Genomic DNA, 17,828 nt, shown 5'->3' with positions numbered 1-17,828 from the left:
TTGAGAACAAGAAACTAAGTATTTATTGCATAAAATAAAAATCAAACGACAGAATCCTTCATAGGGTTCATCTCCCCTAAGTATTTAGAAATTAGATCATAATTAAAAGTAAAAACATCCAAGATACAGTATAACAAAAGAACTAAAGAAACCCATCATAACTTCCTAAGAAATCAATTGGGAATCTTCAATCTTGATGGAAATATGCTTTAAAGTCGCTCCAATGGTGTTTTTCGAGTTATTTTCTTGAATATTCTTGGACGGCTCACTCCTATCTTCTTATTTTTGCCATAACATAAATTTATATAAAGCTCCACCACTTGAAACATGAATTCACGTAATAGTTTTCATGAAAGATATTATAACCATGTTTCGACTTTGAACAGGTAAAAGTTTCAGTTGGTTTTTCCACAATTCCAGAGTGAGGAATTTCTATTCCACTTGTACAAAATTTAGAATACAAATAGCAATTAGAAGTTGTTGAAAAAAAAAATCATTGGAGTTAATGTAAATTCAACACTACCAGCAAGACCTCAACAAGGGCTCTAAAATACATTTGACATTCGGCTGATCCCATTCCACCGATTCCCACCACTCTTCTGGCTTTATCCAAATAAGAGGAGAGAGAGGGCCAGATGGTTGAAGTCTAATATTATCAAGTTGGGAAAGATTAAGAGGCATCCTTTTTAATTTCGGACAATTTCTTACCTCAATTATTTCAAGTGAATCACAAACGATTACTCCATTAGCACTGCAAATGCTCTTCAATTTTGGTAGATTCCCTAGTGAAAATAACCTTAATTGTGGTAGATGAAACTCCATGGTAGCCTTTCCACTTTGATTCCATCCAAGTTCTATTGCTATTATTTCCTCTAGCTTGTTACACTCCGATACGCTAAGCTCTTGTAAATTTAGTGGCAAGCAATTTGGAGAGAACAATTTTTTCATGCTTTTACAATTATATATATCAAGAAATTTAAGAGAGGAGAATGTGCTAAGTGAGATTAGAATAAACCTGGAGAAAAGAGGATACCCTTCGCTACAATTGAGATTGCACTCCTTAATGTATAACTCCTCAACATGCGGAAGTATAATCTGATTGGTATAGATATTACAACCACATAACTCAATGTACTTTCTTGTATTAATTTGCTCCACCCATCCTCTCTCACCCACGCGGATGATGTATTCAAGAGGTTCTTCTCGACCATGTAAAGCTTGGACATACGCATTTAAGTTGTGCAACTCGTAAAACCTCCCTTTAAGAATTTCCAGTTTCTTCAATCCACCAACATCTTCTCCACTTATCAATGTTTCACCAACAATCAAGTCTTGAAGGCAAGAAAGTTTTGATAATGCTCGATCAGGAATCTCATGTAGGTCTCCTATACCATTCAAATTCAGGTATTTGAGTTTCAACAAGTTTTCCATCCCACAAGGGATTTCCTTGATACTTGTTGCTTCAAGATTCAACTCCTTCAAGACTTTAAGTTTTGACAATGATGGCACCTTCTCTAAACTTCGACAATGACGAAGCAATAGCGCCGTGAGGTTCTTCAAATTAGCAATGGAATCTGGGAGATTCTTGATAGGATTTGCAGAAAGATCAAGAATCTTGAGTCCGTGCATATGCTTGAAGAAGCCTTCTGGAATGCTTTGTATGTTACAACCGGAAAACAATAGTGTTGTGAGCATCGGACACTTTGGTGGCGATATTTCCAAAGGATAGGGAAGCTGTAACCCCCAATTCTCCATCAATGAAACTTTTTCTAGGTCTTTTCTCCATTCTTGCAAATCTGGTGGCTCCGTTAATCTCATGCCAGCTTTTACCAAGAATCGAGGTGTTCCACATGTGATATGTAATGCCATGTCCCTTACAAGATCATGCATCTTTACACATCTTCCATTTTCTGTTTCCGTTTCCGTAGGAACTTCTAACAAACAGTTGTTTATGAGTCTATTCATTATTGCACAACCCTTGTCATACTCTGCTTGCCTACTGTTCATTTCTTCGACAAGCCCTTCTGCAATCCAAAGATGAACAAGATCTATCTCTCTGATTGCAAAATCTGCAGGATATAAGGCACAGTTGAGGAAACAGTGTTGAAGTTTTTGATCCTTTAAACGATCATAACTAAATCGCAATTGTTGGATCACCTCATCTTCCAATCCATTAACACTTTGTCTTGCTAAACTTAGTTCCTTTAGCGCATTCCTCCATTCAAAAAGGTCATCAAGTCCCTTCATACAAGCAGCTACAACTATTACTCCCAAGGGCAAACCCGCACAATGCTTAGTTATTGATTTTGCAACTGGTTCCAATCCTGGAATATTTAGAATATTCCCACCTACAATCTCCAAGAACAAGTTCCATGCCTCTTCTTCTGCAAGAGGCTTTATTTGAATTACTCTATTACAACCCACATGTCGACACACATCAAGTGATCGCGTTGTTAACACTAATTTACTCCCATTAGATGACTCAGGGATTCCTACCTGCTCAAAGGAAACCTTCTCCCATACATCGTCCAAGATGATCACAAACCTACTGAACTTGAAAGACAATGTTTCAAACAACATCCCTGCCCTTGTTGTTTCACATTCATTGCCAGAAAATTTTACATCAAGTTTACTTGCAAGGTCTTTCTGCAGTTTAGCAAGACTCATCTCCTTTGATACAGTGATCCAAATCACAACATCGAACTTGTGGGTCTCTTTCAAGAGCTGATTGTTTATATGCTTCATAATGCTTGTTTTCCCTACTCCCCATCCCCCAAACTCCAATTTTTCGAACCTCATCATTCATCAAGCACTGCGAAATTTCTTCGATGCATAACTTCGTAGCTTCACCTGATAGAGTTGAAGTCGATAAAACTTGTCCAATCCGTCGAGGATTGTCAACCACCAAACCTTCACAAAATTTGCCTTGTTGAATATGTTCTTCAACTTCCTTCATCCTCATTAACACATCTTCTGCGTGGAAACCGCGTGTAAGAGCACTGCTTTCTCCGATTCTTCCATCAAGGCTTTGTATTTCACCATTGATTCTTTCAACATTTTCCAACCATATTTGGACCCCTTTCTTGAGTTTCTTTGTTGGCTGCAGCTCTGAGCTCACTCTAGATTCTATGTCTTCCTTCAGACCGTTCAAATCATTTAATTTCCTTTTAAGCTCATTCATATTCTGATCGAGGTTTCTGTGATTGTCCAAGTGTTTATCAATCTTATTCAAAAAATAATCCATAGCTCTCAGTCAGGAATGCTGCATAACATGCAATATATTAGAAACTAAGAATGCATTGTCAAGTCTAAATTTCTGTGCATACATGGATTTCACAAATTTTTTAACAAGATATTAAATATGTGGGTTCTATAGAGACATGTAAATCAAGAAAAGCTCTCATCTAACGTTTAATGAAATGAAAGCAATAATAGAGGAGCATAATTAAAAGGCCTTTCACTCACAAGTAAAATGGCAATCTCTTTTCTATACTGTAAATTATAGATGAACAAATTTAAAGAAAATTAAAAATACTTGTATGAAATAATTTCAATATCGTGCACTCATTCTGAATCCATATAACAAAGAATCCTCACAGAGATCAATCCAACCATCATCAGAATTCTATCTTCAAATTACCAATCCCTATTAGTAAAGGCTGAAGTGAAACATACCGGAGACCAAGAATTGATTGGCTTTGAATATAAAATGAACACTGCAGAAATAAGCTATAGAAGCAGCTACGATGTCATAAATATACAATATATAGCAAAGATATACCGAATCAAGAACTGGAATCAGGAAAGAAATACAACTATGTGACTTAAAGAAAAACTAGTGATGGTCTTGTAATTGAAGAAGCAAATCCTAGAATAATCTAGTTCGAAATTAAATTTCAAACTTTCAAAATGGGGTTGCTTGACATTTTGCTGGCATTTCACATTTATTGCTTGTTTTCTATTGATTTTATTATTATATATTTCTAACTTAACCACCCCGGAGTTGACAAGGTTGACATTCTTAATAGAACCATATATTTGTAGGTACATAATGTGATAATATTGCAAATATCCTTCATCCAATTATAGCCGTAATTAGTGCCAAAATATTTAAGTTAATTAGAATTTTAAAAGTTTTGAGTTGATTTTATTTAGTACAAAAATTTTTGTTTAAATTCAACCCAAGTGAAGTCAAATCTACCGAACAAATTATTCAACCTTTGGATAAGTTTAGTTTTTCTTCTTTTACTCTTCTACAGATTTATGTGCCTAATAGGACCTTAAAAATATGTGAACTAATTTCAGAACCCATGTTTGAGGTTTATATATATGGATAAAAATAGACAGTCATCCCAAAACTATGCCAGCATAATTATGAGCTAATTTGAAACAACAATAAAAATGTGAAATTTAATAAATACTTCTTTGAATTAACTTGTTAGGAGATGAAATAAACCACCTTACTTACAAGTTGCAAATAATACGATTTCACACACTACTAGAAAAGACACTCAACTCAAATGGGTTTTCTCTCCTTGCATTCACTTAATCAAAATTCACCTACAATTTTCATAATTTTATTAAGTTGGGTTATTTTTAGGAGTTAACTATAGTAGATCAAATTGAATTCCACAATGATTCTTAAATAGATTTTAAAAATCTTATTTTCTTTCACAGTGAATAATTATTGAACGTTTTTGCGGAATCCTAACTGTACAAGCCCATTTCAATTAAACCAAAGAACAAATAAAACCAAAATAAAATTAAAGTCCAGTCCAATTTACAAATCAACAAACCCAATACCCATTACAACCCGAGCCCAATTACAAAATAAGCCCAACACCCTAGCCCAACAAACCAAGTCAAACTAATGTTTTAGAAAAGCTGAAACCCTAGCCCTTTTGACTCCTGTCGCCGCACAGTCACCTGCCCACTTGCCACCAGCACGGTCATGTCGCCACCGACCCCTCTGACACCTGCAAAACGAGCCACACGAAACAACAAATAGGAAAAAGTTGCAAGATAACTATAAAATGGACATTAAATAGTTGATGGAAAGGGGGAGGGAGATCATCCTTGTAATGGGGGTTCCTCTTTTGCATTTTTTTGTAACAGAAAGACACTGATCCAAAAATAAAAAAGCAAAGTTTGGATAGATTCAAAGAAAGAAGGTGCTCATCTTTTTATTTTTTGTATACATATTTCGAAATAAGTAAATAGGGATTAGTAAATAAGGGTTGGATTTTGGTTACCTTTGAGGGCGTGATTAGAGAATCATCCGTCTTGAGGGTGGTCAAGCCAACTAGCTCGCCGAAAGAACCCCACTGGTGATAAGGGGGAACCGAAGGGTTTTTGTTTCTTTCTCTTTCTTTTTTTTTTTGCTTTTGAGAGCCTTTTGGACTGTTTTAACCCCAAATCGGGGATTTGCTCGAAAAAAAGAGTGAAAAGGTGCCTTTTTTAAATTTTCAGCCACCATGCGCGGCAACGCCGTCACCGGCGGCCAGTGGTCGTTATGGCAATCATCGGTTGAAGCCAAAACTAGGGAAGGAGGGAATTTGAGAGAAAAATTCTGATTTTTTTTTGAAGCAGGAAGAATAATGATTTTTTTAAAACTGACTTAAATAGGTTCCTTATACGAAGTCGTTTAAGGCTAACCATGATAGCCATAAAACGATGTCATTTTACTCCCATAATCTACACTTCGACCTGACCCGCTCTCAAGGATCTGCGCATTTTTAAGTTTTGGGCTATTTGCCCATTTGGCTCCTCCGCATTATCAGTTTGTTTTGATTTAATCATTTTTTTCTTTTTTTTCCTTGTTTTGTAATTTAGACCGTAGGTTTGTTGTGGTTTTTACTTCGGTCCTCGATTCGTTGGACCCTTGGGCGTGGTCTGAAATTTGGGTTTATTGCTCATTTAGCCCTCCGTCCTTTCACGCCTTTTCTTATCTTGTTTCTCTGGCGTTGCAGCGGAGTAGATTAAAGCTGAAGGCAGTGAATCTTATCTCCATGGTGTTAAAATTGAAGAAAACAAGTCTTATCCCCTTGAAGTTGTAGTGACGCAGAGTGAAGATGGCAAATCTTATCTTCTTGAAGTTGCAGCGGAGCAGATTAAAGCCAATGAGTTTTATCTTTCTAAAGTTACAGAGGAGTAGACTGACTAAAATCGATCTTATCTCTCTAAAGTTGCAGTAGAGTGGATCACACCATGACCAGTCCTATCTCTCTGAGCAGCAGTGGAGTAGGTTGAAGATTGTAGATCCTGTCTCCCTAAGCAGTAGTGGCGCAGATCGAAGACAGCGAATCTTATCTTCCCAATGTAGTAGGGAAGTAGATTTAAGCCACCAGTCCTATCTCCCTGAGCAGCAGTGGAGTAGGTTGAAGATTGCAGATCTTGTCTCCCTAAGCAGTAGTGAAGCAGATCAAAGACGGTGAATCTTATCTTCCCAAGGTAGTAGGGAAGCAAATTTAAGCCACCATTCCTATCTCCCTGAGCAGTAGTGGAGTAGGTTGAAGATCGCAGATCTTGTCTCCATGAGTAGTAGTGGAGCAGATCGAAGACGGTGAATCTTATCTTTCCAAGGTAGTAGGGAAGCAGATTTAAGCCACCAGTCCTATCTCCTTGAGCCGCAATGGAGTAGGTTGAAGATTGCAGATCTTGTCTCCCTAAGCAGTAGTGGAGCAGATTATAGACGGTGAATCTTATCTTCCCAAAGTAGTAAGGAAGCAGATTGAAGCCATTAGTCTTATCTCACTAAGGTTGCAGTATAGAAGACTGGAGATAACAGATCTTATCTCTCTAAAGTTACAGTAGAGCAAATCACGACAAGTCCTATCTCCCTGAAATTGTAATAGAGCGGATTAAAACGATGAATCCTATACCCCTAAAGTTACAGTGGAGTGAATTAAAATGATAAATCCTATATCTCTGAAGTCGTAACGGAGTAGGTTGAAGCAACAAGTCCTATCTCCCTGACGTTCCAGCGTAGCAGACTAAAACACAAATCTTATCTCCCTGAAATTGTGGCAGAGTAGATTGAGGTTAAAAGTTGTATCTGAAGTTGCAGCAGAGTGGATTGAAGCTACAAATCGTATCTCTTTGAAGTGTAGTAGAGTGGATTGAAGTTACAAGTTGTATTTTGCTGAAGCTACAATGGAGTCGATCGAGGCAACAAGACACAGTGGACTGGAATAAAGTCACCTGAAGAAAAAAACCACCAGAACAAGTCAAGAATCAGCGAGACCGGACAAAATTGGTCTTTCTTAGTCTTTGCTCTGCTTTCGTTACACGACAACGAGCAAAAATGGGCAGCTGTACAAGCCCATTTTTACTCGAGCCCAATTAAACCAAAGAACAAATAAAACCAAAATAAAATTAAAGTCCAGTGCAATTTTCAAATCAACAAACCTACTACCCATTACAACCCGAGCCCAATTACAAAATAAGCCCAACACCCTAGCCCAACAACCCGAGCCCAATTACAAAATAAGCCCAACACCCTTGCCCAACAAACCAAGTCAAACTAGGGTTTCAGAAAAGCTAAACCCCTAGCCTTTCTGACACCTGCCACCGCACAGCCACCTGCCCACTTGCCACTCCCACGGTCATGTCGCCACTGACCCCTCTGACACCTGTAAAACGAGCCATACGCAACAACAAAGAGGAACAAGTTGCAAAATAACTATAAAACAGACATTAAATAGTTGATGGAAAGGGGGAGGGAGATCATCCTTGTAACGGGGGTTCCTCTTTTGCATTCTTTTGTAATAGATAGACACCGATCCAAAAATGAAGAAGCAAAGTTTGAATAGATTCAAAGAAAGAAGGTACTCATCTTTTTACTTATTGTATACATATTTCGAAATAAGTAAATAAGGATTAGTAAATAAGGGTTGGATTTTGGTTACCTTTGAGGGCGCAATTGGAGACTCCTCTGTCTTGAGAGTGGTGAGGCCAACTGGCTCGCCGAAAGGACCCCAGTGGCGGCGAGAGGGAACCGAAGGGTTTTTGTTTTGTTTTCTTTTTCTTTTTCTTTTTCTTGTTTGCTTTTGAGATCCTTTTGGACTGTTTTAACCCCAAATCGAGGCTTTGCTCAAAAAAAGGAGTGACAATGTGCCTTTTTTAAATTTTCACCACTATCTTGTGGAAGACCGTCATTTGGCGGCAAATGGTGAGTCAGATATGGCGATCATCGGTGGAGCCAAGACTGGGGAAGGAGGGAATTTGAAAGAAATTTTGATTTTTTTTAAGCACGAAGAAAAATGAAATTTTAAAAAAAATGACTTAAATAGGTTCCTTAAACGACATCATTTAAGGCTGACCATGATAGCCGTAAAATGATGTCGTTTTACTCCCATAACCCACTCGTCGACCCGACACGCTCCCAAGGATCTGCGCATTTTTAAGTTTTGGGCTATTTTCCCATTTGGCTCCTCCGCATTATCGATTTGTTTTGATTTAATCCTTTTTCTTTTTTTTCCTTGTTTTGTAATTTGGACCGTAGGTTTGTTGTGGTTTTTAATTCGGTCCTCAATTCGTTGGACCGCTGGCCGTGCTATTGTCTTTTTCTATTTGATGTATGACGATAATGTTGACATTTGCTATGCGATAATTACCTCATTTGATCTGGATTAGATTAATTTACATTTCAAGAAATTAAGTTTATTTTGAGAATTTTTTAATTTGAGTCATTTTTAGGAGTTAATTCGACAATCATTCTTAAATAGATTTTAAAAATCTTATTTTCTTTCACAATGAATAATTATTGAAAGTTTTATGAATCCTAACAATGACTTTATCGTTATTTAAAAATCTTATTTAAAAATCAATTTATACACAAGTCATTCATATATTTTCTCATCCTCCTCTCTATTCCACATCCTTAATATATATATCACGCTTATAAGTAACATTATCTATAATCTCACTATTTACTTATATGTATATTCAAAGCTATCCATCCGTGTCATGGTCACTAAATTATTTTTATCTTGAGCTACAGAACTCCAAATTAAGATCCGCTTAATGTTTTTGAAACTAGATTCATATATCCTTCTACAGTAAAAAATTTCAGAATTTATAGTTTATCCAATTAGTACAGTAAAATCTTCAAATTTATCGCTGTTCTACTGTTTGACAGCTTTGACCTTTGCGTACTAAAAATTAATTATCTCTTAACACAAAATTTGGATGATATTCCCGTTTGTTTCTTAAACATATAAATTTAAACCCCTAATTATTTTTCTCCGATTTTTGATGATTTTCCAAAGTCAGAACAGCGGAACCCGAAATCATTCTGACATTGTCTCACAAAATTTATTATATCTCATGATTTACAATTTCATTGCTTACACCGTTTCTTCTATGAGAAACTAGACTCAATAAGCTTTAATTTCATATTTTATTCTTCGTCTAATTTGATTCCCATAATTTTTTGTGATTTTTCAAAGTTAGACTACTGCTGCTGTCCAAAACTGTTGTACTGTAAAATGTTGATTACCATTTTCCCCCTAAACTTTTAATACATGATGATTTCGTCCCTAGGCTCGAAAAATGAAACTCTTGCAATTTAATCCTTATTCCAAGCCTAATTATCCTCATACATACCAATCATAGCCCATGAATTCCATGAAATTTTAGAATTTTCCATAAATTCAACACTTTTCAATTTAACCCCTAAAACATGTTTTCATCCAAAATTCTTTAATAAAACACCTTTAAACATCCATTAACATCTCAATTTCATCATCAAGTCGAAAAAATCATATGAAATTATCAATTGTAAATTCCAAAATTTTCAATAAAATCAAAAAATAATAGAATACTAAATTGGACCTAATTGTAAAAGTCTAAGAATAAAAAATTTCACGAAAAAAGCAAGAATTGAACTTACTTGAAGCTAAAATATGAAAGACCAGCTCAAAAACCTCTTCCATGGCTGTTTTTGACTAGAAGTTGAAGAAGAAATGGCCTAGAAATCATTAAAATCAACTTTGGCCATGTAACTTTTGTTAAAATTCCAATTTTGTCCTTTTACATAAAAATCTTTGATTTTTTTACGCTATGCCGCCTCAACCATTTTAAAATGGTCTATTTCCCTTTTAGTTCTTCCCTATTTAATGGTTAAGCTATTTAATCACTTTAGCAAGTTTTGCACTTTTTTAATTTAGTTCTTTTTATCTAATTAACTACCGAATCGTTAAAATTTTCTGACAAATTTTTAATACTACTTTATTAACACTTCGTAAATATTCATAAAAATATTTATGGCTATTTTATAACACTGAGATCTCAATACCTCTTTTCTTCAATTTCTTAACCAAATAAATCTTTATAAAACACGGTTTACTATTTCAAAAATCTTTTAAAAGTTACATTTGGCTCGTAAAAATTAAATAATATAATTTACGAGTTCATTTGCCAAATTTAATGGTCTCGAACCACTATTTCCTACGTCGCTGAAATTTGGGCTATTACATAACTTGCCGAGAGATCGTCCGTCTCACAAACCTCACCTATAAGCCAATCAATCAATTACACTTTAACCACCATCTCTTAACAAAAATAAAAATAAAAGAACTGTTCTATAACCCTCAAACAAAAAAAAAAGACGAACTTACCAATTACATAGAAGCCTAAACACATGAACACCCCCCTAGCGAATTGAATATCAAGAATTAAAGAAAGCAAAGCACTAGAGATCAAGTACTTCAAAAGAACAATTCGTCAATTCTTCTCAAAACTCAGGTGAAGAATGGAAAAAGAAAAAGAAATAGGACTATGGGAAAACAAAAAGCAAGGTGAGGGAAAAGGGGAGGGATTTTGAGTTTATCAGATTTATTTATATTTTTCAAATAAACAAATAACCAAAAAAAAAAAAATCTAATCTTAACCAACCACCTACCCAACAAACTCTTCTCTCCATCCAACCACCTCTTAAAGTTTGACCAGAATGCACCTCTTTAATATGATTTAATTTTAAAACTAAAATGAGATGCTATGGAAAAGGACGAGGAAAGGACCCACACGGTTTGTTTCTTCATCATTTATAGATAGCTTTATCATTTGTATAAAATCAATTAAGGCTAGACTTTGATTTAGATTCTCAATTGTAGTCAAAATAGGTTTGAGCAATTTAATTTTGCGGTATTTATCAAATCATTTAGTGCCTAAAAGAAATAGATTGTGGTTTAGTTTAAAATTAGAAACAAAATACTTGAGTTTCATTCCACCTACTTTCAGAAAGATAACATATTTTGGGAAATAATCCCACACCAAAAATGTTTGATTTGTTAATTAAGTTATTTTATATTTTAAAAATTTATGTTAATTTTAACTTGAATTATTTTAAATTTGGATTGTTTTGGATTATCTAAAATAAAAGTGTTGAGAGTCAACAACAGATTTGTTAAAATTCATACAAATCTTTTCACTATTGAACCCAATTAAATTAAATATTCAATAATTACGAAACACTACAATTATTAAGGTAAAAGCGAGTATTAAGAAATTTATCATTAATTTACTTATATAAGCGAACTTACAGGATTGATTTGCAGTAATGGTTCCAATATAGAAACTACTCTATCACCTTTTTCTTTCCACGATCGTCAATACCTTTTTGATTTAAAACAATAGTTTCATTCAACTAACCAAAATAACAGCATAATTAATCCATTTCATGTAATTAGGTCCCTTATTGTTATTTTATAAAATTATCTTCAATTTTCACTTTTATTCAATTTAGTCCCTAAGGCCTAAACAAGCAAATTAACCATTTCCATCAAATTCTAAGCTCAGTCGAATCATCTAGGGTCTCATCACAGCCCCTACATACAATTATTTCACATCAAGTCCAAATACTTTTATCATTTTAATAATTTAGTCCTTAAACGTTAAAATCATCAAAATTATTTTACAAAATAATTAAGCACAACAACAAAGCTTAAAAGTCTTTATATAAACTTCAAGAAACAACACAACTCATCAATGGAAAAATTTATAACGTTTGACGACAAATTAATCCTCGAGTTAATTAGATTAAACTAATACGAGTTTAAAAACATAAAAATTACTAAAAATGAGCATGATTTACTCACCAAACCGAAGGACTAAAGCTCAACCGAAGCTTCCCCCCAAGTTCTTAGTGTTTTCGGCTTAAGAAAGAAGAAATGAAGATGATGGAGTTATTGTCTTTGTATTTTTTTTTGTTATTATTTACTTATTAACTAAATTACCATTATACCCTTTATTAATTCATTCAAATTTCATCACTTACTAGCCCAAAACCATCCACTAACCTTCAAATGATATATTTACCATTTGAATCCCTTACTTTACCTTCACTATGTCATTTGACACCTTCCACTAATAGAAACAAACTTTTATAGATTTTACGTTTTAGTCCTTTTACTTAGTTAATTATTTGAACGATAAAATTTCGTAACTAAATTTTAATACAACATTAATGACCTCGTAAACACTAAATAATTAATATTTAGGAGCTAACATGTCATATTTGTGGTCCTTAAATTACTATTTCTAACACCACTGAAAATCGAGCTATTACAATAAATCTATATTGATTTATTATATTGATTGCAACAAAATCTTTCAAGATTTGGTTTCGAGCTAGCAACTTTTATTGTTTTTTCATTCCTTTCATCTTCACTTTTGATTGGAAAATAGAAAAGTTGGGTGAATTAAAAACTCAAAGGAGATTCATGGCCAAGAGTAAAAATGTTCGAGTAACAATTATTTTGGAATATACCAGTTCTGTTCGAAACGGCTTTAATAAGGAATCAATGGGTATTTCCATGTATATTACTCAAAAAAATCAACACAATACGTCCAATCAATTAGAATTGAAGAAATTTTGTCTCTATTGTTACAAACATACAATTCATGGAGAGATAAAGAAATAAATCGAATCAAGTGCTCATATGTCACCACTTTCCGAGAATATGAAAATATAACATTAGGTATATAATATATTAAGTATAAGTATATAATATATAACACATATTTTATTTATATATTATTCTAAATTATTAATATATTTAATTTTTTATATATTTAAATGATAAATAATAAAATAAATAAAACAAATCCTATTTATTATATTAATTCTATAATTTGAATTTTCAAAATAGGAGTTTGGAAATAGAGATAAATATAGGATTCTTTTTAGAAATAAGGAATAAAGAAATCATTGATAAATCCAACCAACTTTTCTTAAATCCAAGCCATCTTTTCATAGGCATTTGCCCCGATCCAATCGAGGGATCTAAATGATGATAGAAACATGAGTTTAATTAGTTGATTTATTAGTAACAAAGAAAAATATTATCTATGCGAGTAAATAGATTGACCTTAAAACAACAATCATTAATTACTATTGCTATAAAATAAGCCCGTATTTTATTTTCGTTACACTTTCTTAATGATGAGAAATAGTTTGAAAGAAGCGAGTCGACCACTAGAACTACTGCTCTTAGAAACATAAATAAATAGGCTTACCCCTTCTGATTCAAAATTATCAAATGTAGATTGATGCTTTAGTCAAAAAATTTGATAATCAAAATTGTTGTGTTGTGAGAATAAATAAATAAAAGAATCGAATCCAGTTGGGGAAGGAAAAAAAATTACTAAGCATCTTTACTCATATTGTTTTGATGACCTTATCAGAACTTTTTATCATATTAATTTCTACTCTTCCTTCCCTGAATTCATTCTTGAGGGAATCCCATTTCATTTAAAACATTTTGTTGGATTCCTTCTAATCTCTTTATTTTCTAATCTCGTTGGAAATCGTATGAAGACAATTCCTATTTGAGATAGCTATTTGTGCAAGTATTTTACAATTCAAAAACAATTGTTTCTTGTACAAATTGTGTATTAATCTACTATAACTATACGATATCCCCACTCCATGAATTATTGCATTTATTCGAGTGATCAACAAACGATGAAAATCCCTTTTTTTTTCCCTATCTCTATCTTGATTAGCCGGAACCAAAGCTCTTATTCTTTGTTGAGTAATAGTTTGAGTAAGTCTTGAATAAGCCACTCAAAAGCTTGATGCAAATAAACTGATTTTTGTTTGATGTCTCCAAGCTATATGTCCTCGTTTAGTTCTGGTCATTGAATAAAAGAAATTTTGATGAATAACTAATTCTTTCTTTCAATTATTCTTTCCTAATCTATTAATAACAAAACAGATTCTTCCAATGTATAAAATAAAAATTCCAATGACTTTTGCTATTCTAAACGTCTCAACCATGATTTTCCCTTTTTTTTCTAGGCATTTCATTTTGCCTTGAAATAAGAAATTGTATTGATATTAGGTATAAAAAAAAAGGCATATTAACTAAAATAAAGGAGTAAATCGAAATGGATAAATAAATAGTAGGTTCCCTCATTTCTATGGTTACTTCTTAAACGATGAGGCCTTCTCTATATGACAAAGCTCATCCCTTCATCTAATTGGTAACTTGTACAGTTCACACTCTTCGTCTCTACTCATAAATTTTTCAGTAATAGATCTTTTACAACAAGATGTATCTTATACAGTAACGGTATGTAAGGATGAGGATTAATTGGGAAACCAACCTTTTTAGTTCGTTCTTTGCAAGAGTCAAAGAATAATATTTTTGCTTTTTAAATAGTATTTTCCCTGCATAATGGATAAGCATTTGCTACCAATGGATATATTTTTCCTCATCTTAAATTTCAAGATTGGATTTGCGCCAATGGGCATCATAAATTTCATACACAATAGAAGGATATGATAGATCTATCTTTTTTAGATAATGAACAGACAAACTTCATTCTATTCACTGATAGTGATCGTTCACTGATATTGATCGTTGATACTGAAATGATTTGATTGGTTGTTTGAAATTATTTTATTCATTACACCAACATGCAATAGAATGATATATTTGTAGGTACATAATGTCATAATATTGCAAATATCCTTCATCCAATTATAGCCGTAATTAGTGCCAAAATGCTTAGTTAAAATTGACCACACAAAAATTTAATTCAATTTTTTTCAATTGGCAGGTCTAAGTTAATTAGAATTTTAAAAGTTTTGAGTCAGATTTTGTTTAGTCAAAGAATTTTATTCAATCAAATTTTAAATTTTCATTCAATTTTTTTCAATTGATAGGTCTAAGTTAATTAGAATTATAAAAGTTTTGAGTTAGATTTTGTTTAGTGATAGAATTTTATTCAACCAAAATTTTTTTAAGTCCAAGCCTATATTAAAAAATATATTTTAAATTTAAATAATATTTTTTTATTTAAATTGATGTTGGGCTGATTAAATCCAACCCAAGTTAAGTCGAGCATATCAGACCAGACGAGCTACCCAACCTTTGGATAAATGTAGTTTTTCTTCTTTTACTCTTCTACAATCTCATGTGCCTAATGGAATTTAAAAGCATGTGAACTATAGTTTTAACAAGTTAGAACACATGTTCGGGGGTATATATATGGATAAAAATCAACACTCACCCCAAAACCATGCAGCATAATTATGAGCTTTGAAAGAACAATAAAAATGTGAAATTCAATAAATACTTCTTTGAATTAACTTGTTCGGAGATGATAATCGGAGAGAACCATAAATGAAATAAACCACCGGAAGACGTTCCTACTTACAAGTTGCAAATAATACGATATCACACACTACTAGAAAAGACACTCAAATGGATTTACTCTCCCCGCATTCACTTAATCAAAATTCACCTACAATTTTCATAATTTTATAGTGTAAGTTAAAAAAAGAATAAGTTAGTTTAGGTGCTATTGTCTTTTCCTAATTGATTACTAGTACTAAAGATTAATTGAGATTGAGAGTTGTAGGAATTTAGTTGTATGATTTTCACCCTTTACCTGTAAGTTGTAACAACATGATAAAATAAAAGAAAGAAAGGAAGGAAGGAAGGAAGGTTAGATATTGTCGTTTTTATTTTAGTGAAATAGATTGAAATTTATGATTTAGAAAGATTCAATGTAACATCCCAAAAACCGAGTTAGAAGAAATTGAGTTTTGAAATCAAGAGTGGACATCCCTCGATTTTGAGTTTAGATTTTGGAAAATTTTGATAAGTGAATTGATTTGGTTCAGTGGCTAAGTGTTTTGGTTATGTATGTGAGGTTCTAGGTTTGAATCCTATCTCTTGAAATTTTTCTACTTTTGATTAAACTTTATCCTTAGACATGTGGGTTATAAGTTAAATTCAGTCAATTAATAGTAAGAATAAGCATGTTGGTTCAATGGTTAAGCTTCTATGCACTCTTTGGCCTTATGTTTGAATCTCGGCAAAAGCAATAGGGAATGCTTTATTTTTGAATTTCGTTGCGTGGTAGTTAATTTCGGTTTGTTACTTAGAACTTCCCAGAAACCTTTTGGGTTGGGGGTATTGTTTGTTTTTCTGTTCACTTTTCATTTTCTATTTCTATCATTCCTCTGTTATTTCTGTATTTTTCTTCGTTTTGATCTTCTCTACAAACTACCTTCATTTTTGCTATGTTATGCCAACTTAATTCTGTACAGGGTCAGACTTCTCCTTTCTGGTTCAATCCATTACCAGTAAGTTCGCTTTAAAGTTATGCCGAAAGTTCTTCAACATAACTTCAGTCTCAAACATGAATCTTAGTATTTCGAGTGCGAATACATTGTTTGATTTGTCTTTGTAATGACATTTTAGGGATGGGAATTCATCTTTTTTGCTTCTGCATCGAATCCGTATCAGGTGGGTACCAATAACCCAACTTTTGTTTCGAGTTTAGTAGTCAAAAAATCAATTGTCGATGCCACACGGTCGTGTGTTAGGTCGTGCGGCAGGCCATTAACTCACTGTTCATGAAAATTGGAGGCACACGAATGTGTGCCCAGACCGTGTAGTTATGTGTTATGCAGTGCTCATGGGCTAAGGACATGGGTGTGTGTCTAGGCCGTGTAACTCACTGTTTGCAAATTAGGACCACATAGGCAAGTGGCATGGGCGTGTGTCAGGTCGTGTGGGACACACAGGCATGTGCCAGACCATGTGGAGGCACACAAGCTAGCTTTCTAGGCCGTGTGAAGCCACACGGTCGTGTGAACCAATATTTTGAATTTTTCCCTTGGGCCACAAGCTTTGTTCAAAATGAACGCAAGCCTACTGTAATGCCCGTGCGATCTGAATTAGGCTATATAATTTGATATCTGATGATCTGATGATGAATAACTTGTGATATGCATGTATGTTTGCCTAAGTAAGTAGGGTTTGTCTAATGCATGTAATGTGCTCTTGTCTAATGTATGTGAATTATCCAAGTACGATCTGTATTCTGTTACGTTTGTTGGTACGCATTTATATTACTCTGTTGCTTACGAACATGTAATATCCGAATGTGTTGAATTGATTGGTACTAATTTTGATTTGTAACCATGCATATGACTTCATGACAAATTTGATATTATTTGTTAAGTTGTGATAAATCTATTTTGTAACGCATGGACTCCCATGCCTATTAATTTTGTTACTATTAGATAGCATGACTTACATGCTTATCGCTCTACTTTTGTATATGCATGCCATAACACATTGTATAGGATTTGGGATGATGTGAAAGGAGGAAGCTTTTATCAATTTCATGATTTGTATTATCTGGTGGTTTATCCACGTTTCTGTTCTGGCAGCTCGGCTGCAATATAGTGGCTTGACCACATGTATCTGATTTGGTAGTTTTACCTACAAAATTTTGATGGCATTGTCCACAGTTATCTGTTGGTGTGATTTGGTTGGATGAGTTCTGGGGAAATCTATTTTGGT

At 33.6% G+C, this 17,828-nt stretch overlaps 1 protein-coding gene and 1 long non-coding RNA gene across 2 annotated transcripts; both read right to left on the bottom strand.

The window, feature by feature from the left end:
* LOC105801296 (probable disease resistance protein At4g27220) lies at window positions 1-2,813 on the bottom strand. Its single transcript, XM_052623455.1, has one exon. The coding sequence runs from the start codon at window positions 2,800-2,802 to the stop codon at window positions 520-522; it is 2,283 nt and encodes a 760-aa protein (XP_052479415.1). The 5' UTR covers window positions 2,803-2,813; the 3' UTR covers window positions 1-519.
* Window positions 2,814-10,327: 7,514 nt separating this feature from the next.
* On the bottom strand, window positions 10,328-10,840 carry LOC128034682 (uncharacterized). Its single transcript, XR_008190824.1, has 2 exons — window positions 10,620-10,840; window positions 10,328-10,514 (listed from the first exon to the last, which is right to left on the bottom strand). It is a non-coding gene; the product is annotated as an uncharacterized LOC128034682 (long non-coding RNA).
* Between the last annotated feature and the right edge of the window lie 6,988 nt (window positions 10,841-17,828).

This window comes from Gossypium raimondii, chromosome 11, assembly GCF_025698545.1.
Source record: "Gossypium raimondii isolate GPD5lz chromosome 11, ASM2569854v1, whole genome shotgun sequence".
NCBI classification, from domain to species: Eukaryota; Viridiplantae; Streptophyta; class Magnoliopsida; order Malvales; family Malvaceae; genus Gossypium; species Gossypium raimondii.
This window is presented reverse-complemented; position numbering and strand designations above follow the sequence as displayed.

What these genes read in the sequence shown, in the direction of transcription:
- LOC105801296 (XM_052623455.1), bottom strand. Translation starts at nt 2,802, where the DNA reads ATGATGAGGTTCGAAAAATTGGAGTTTGGGGGATGGGGAGTAGGGAAA.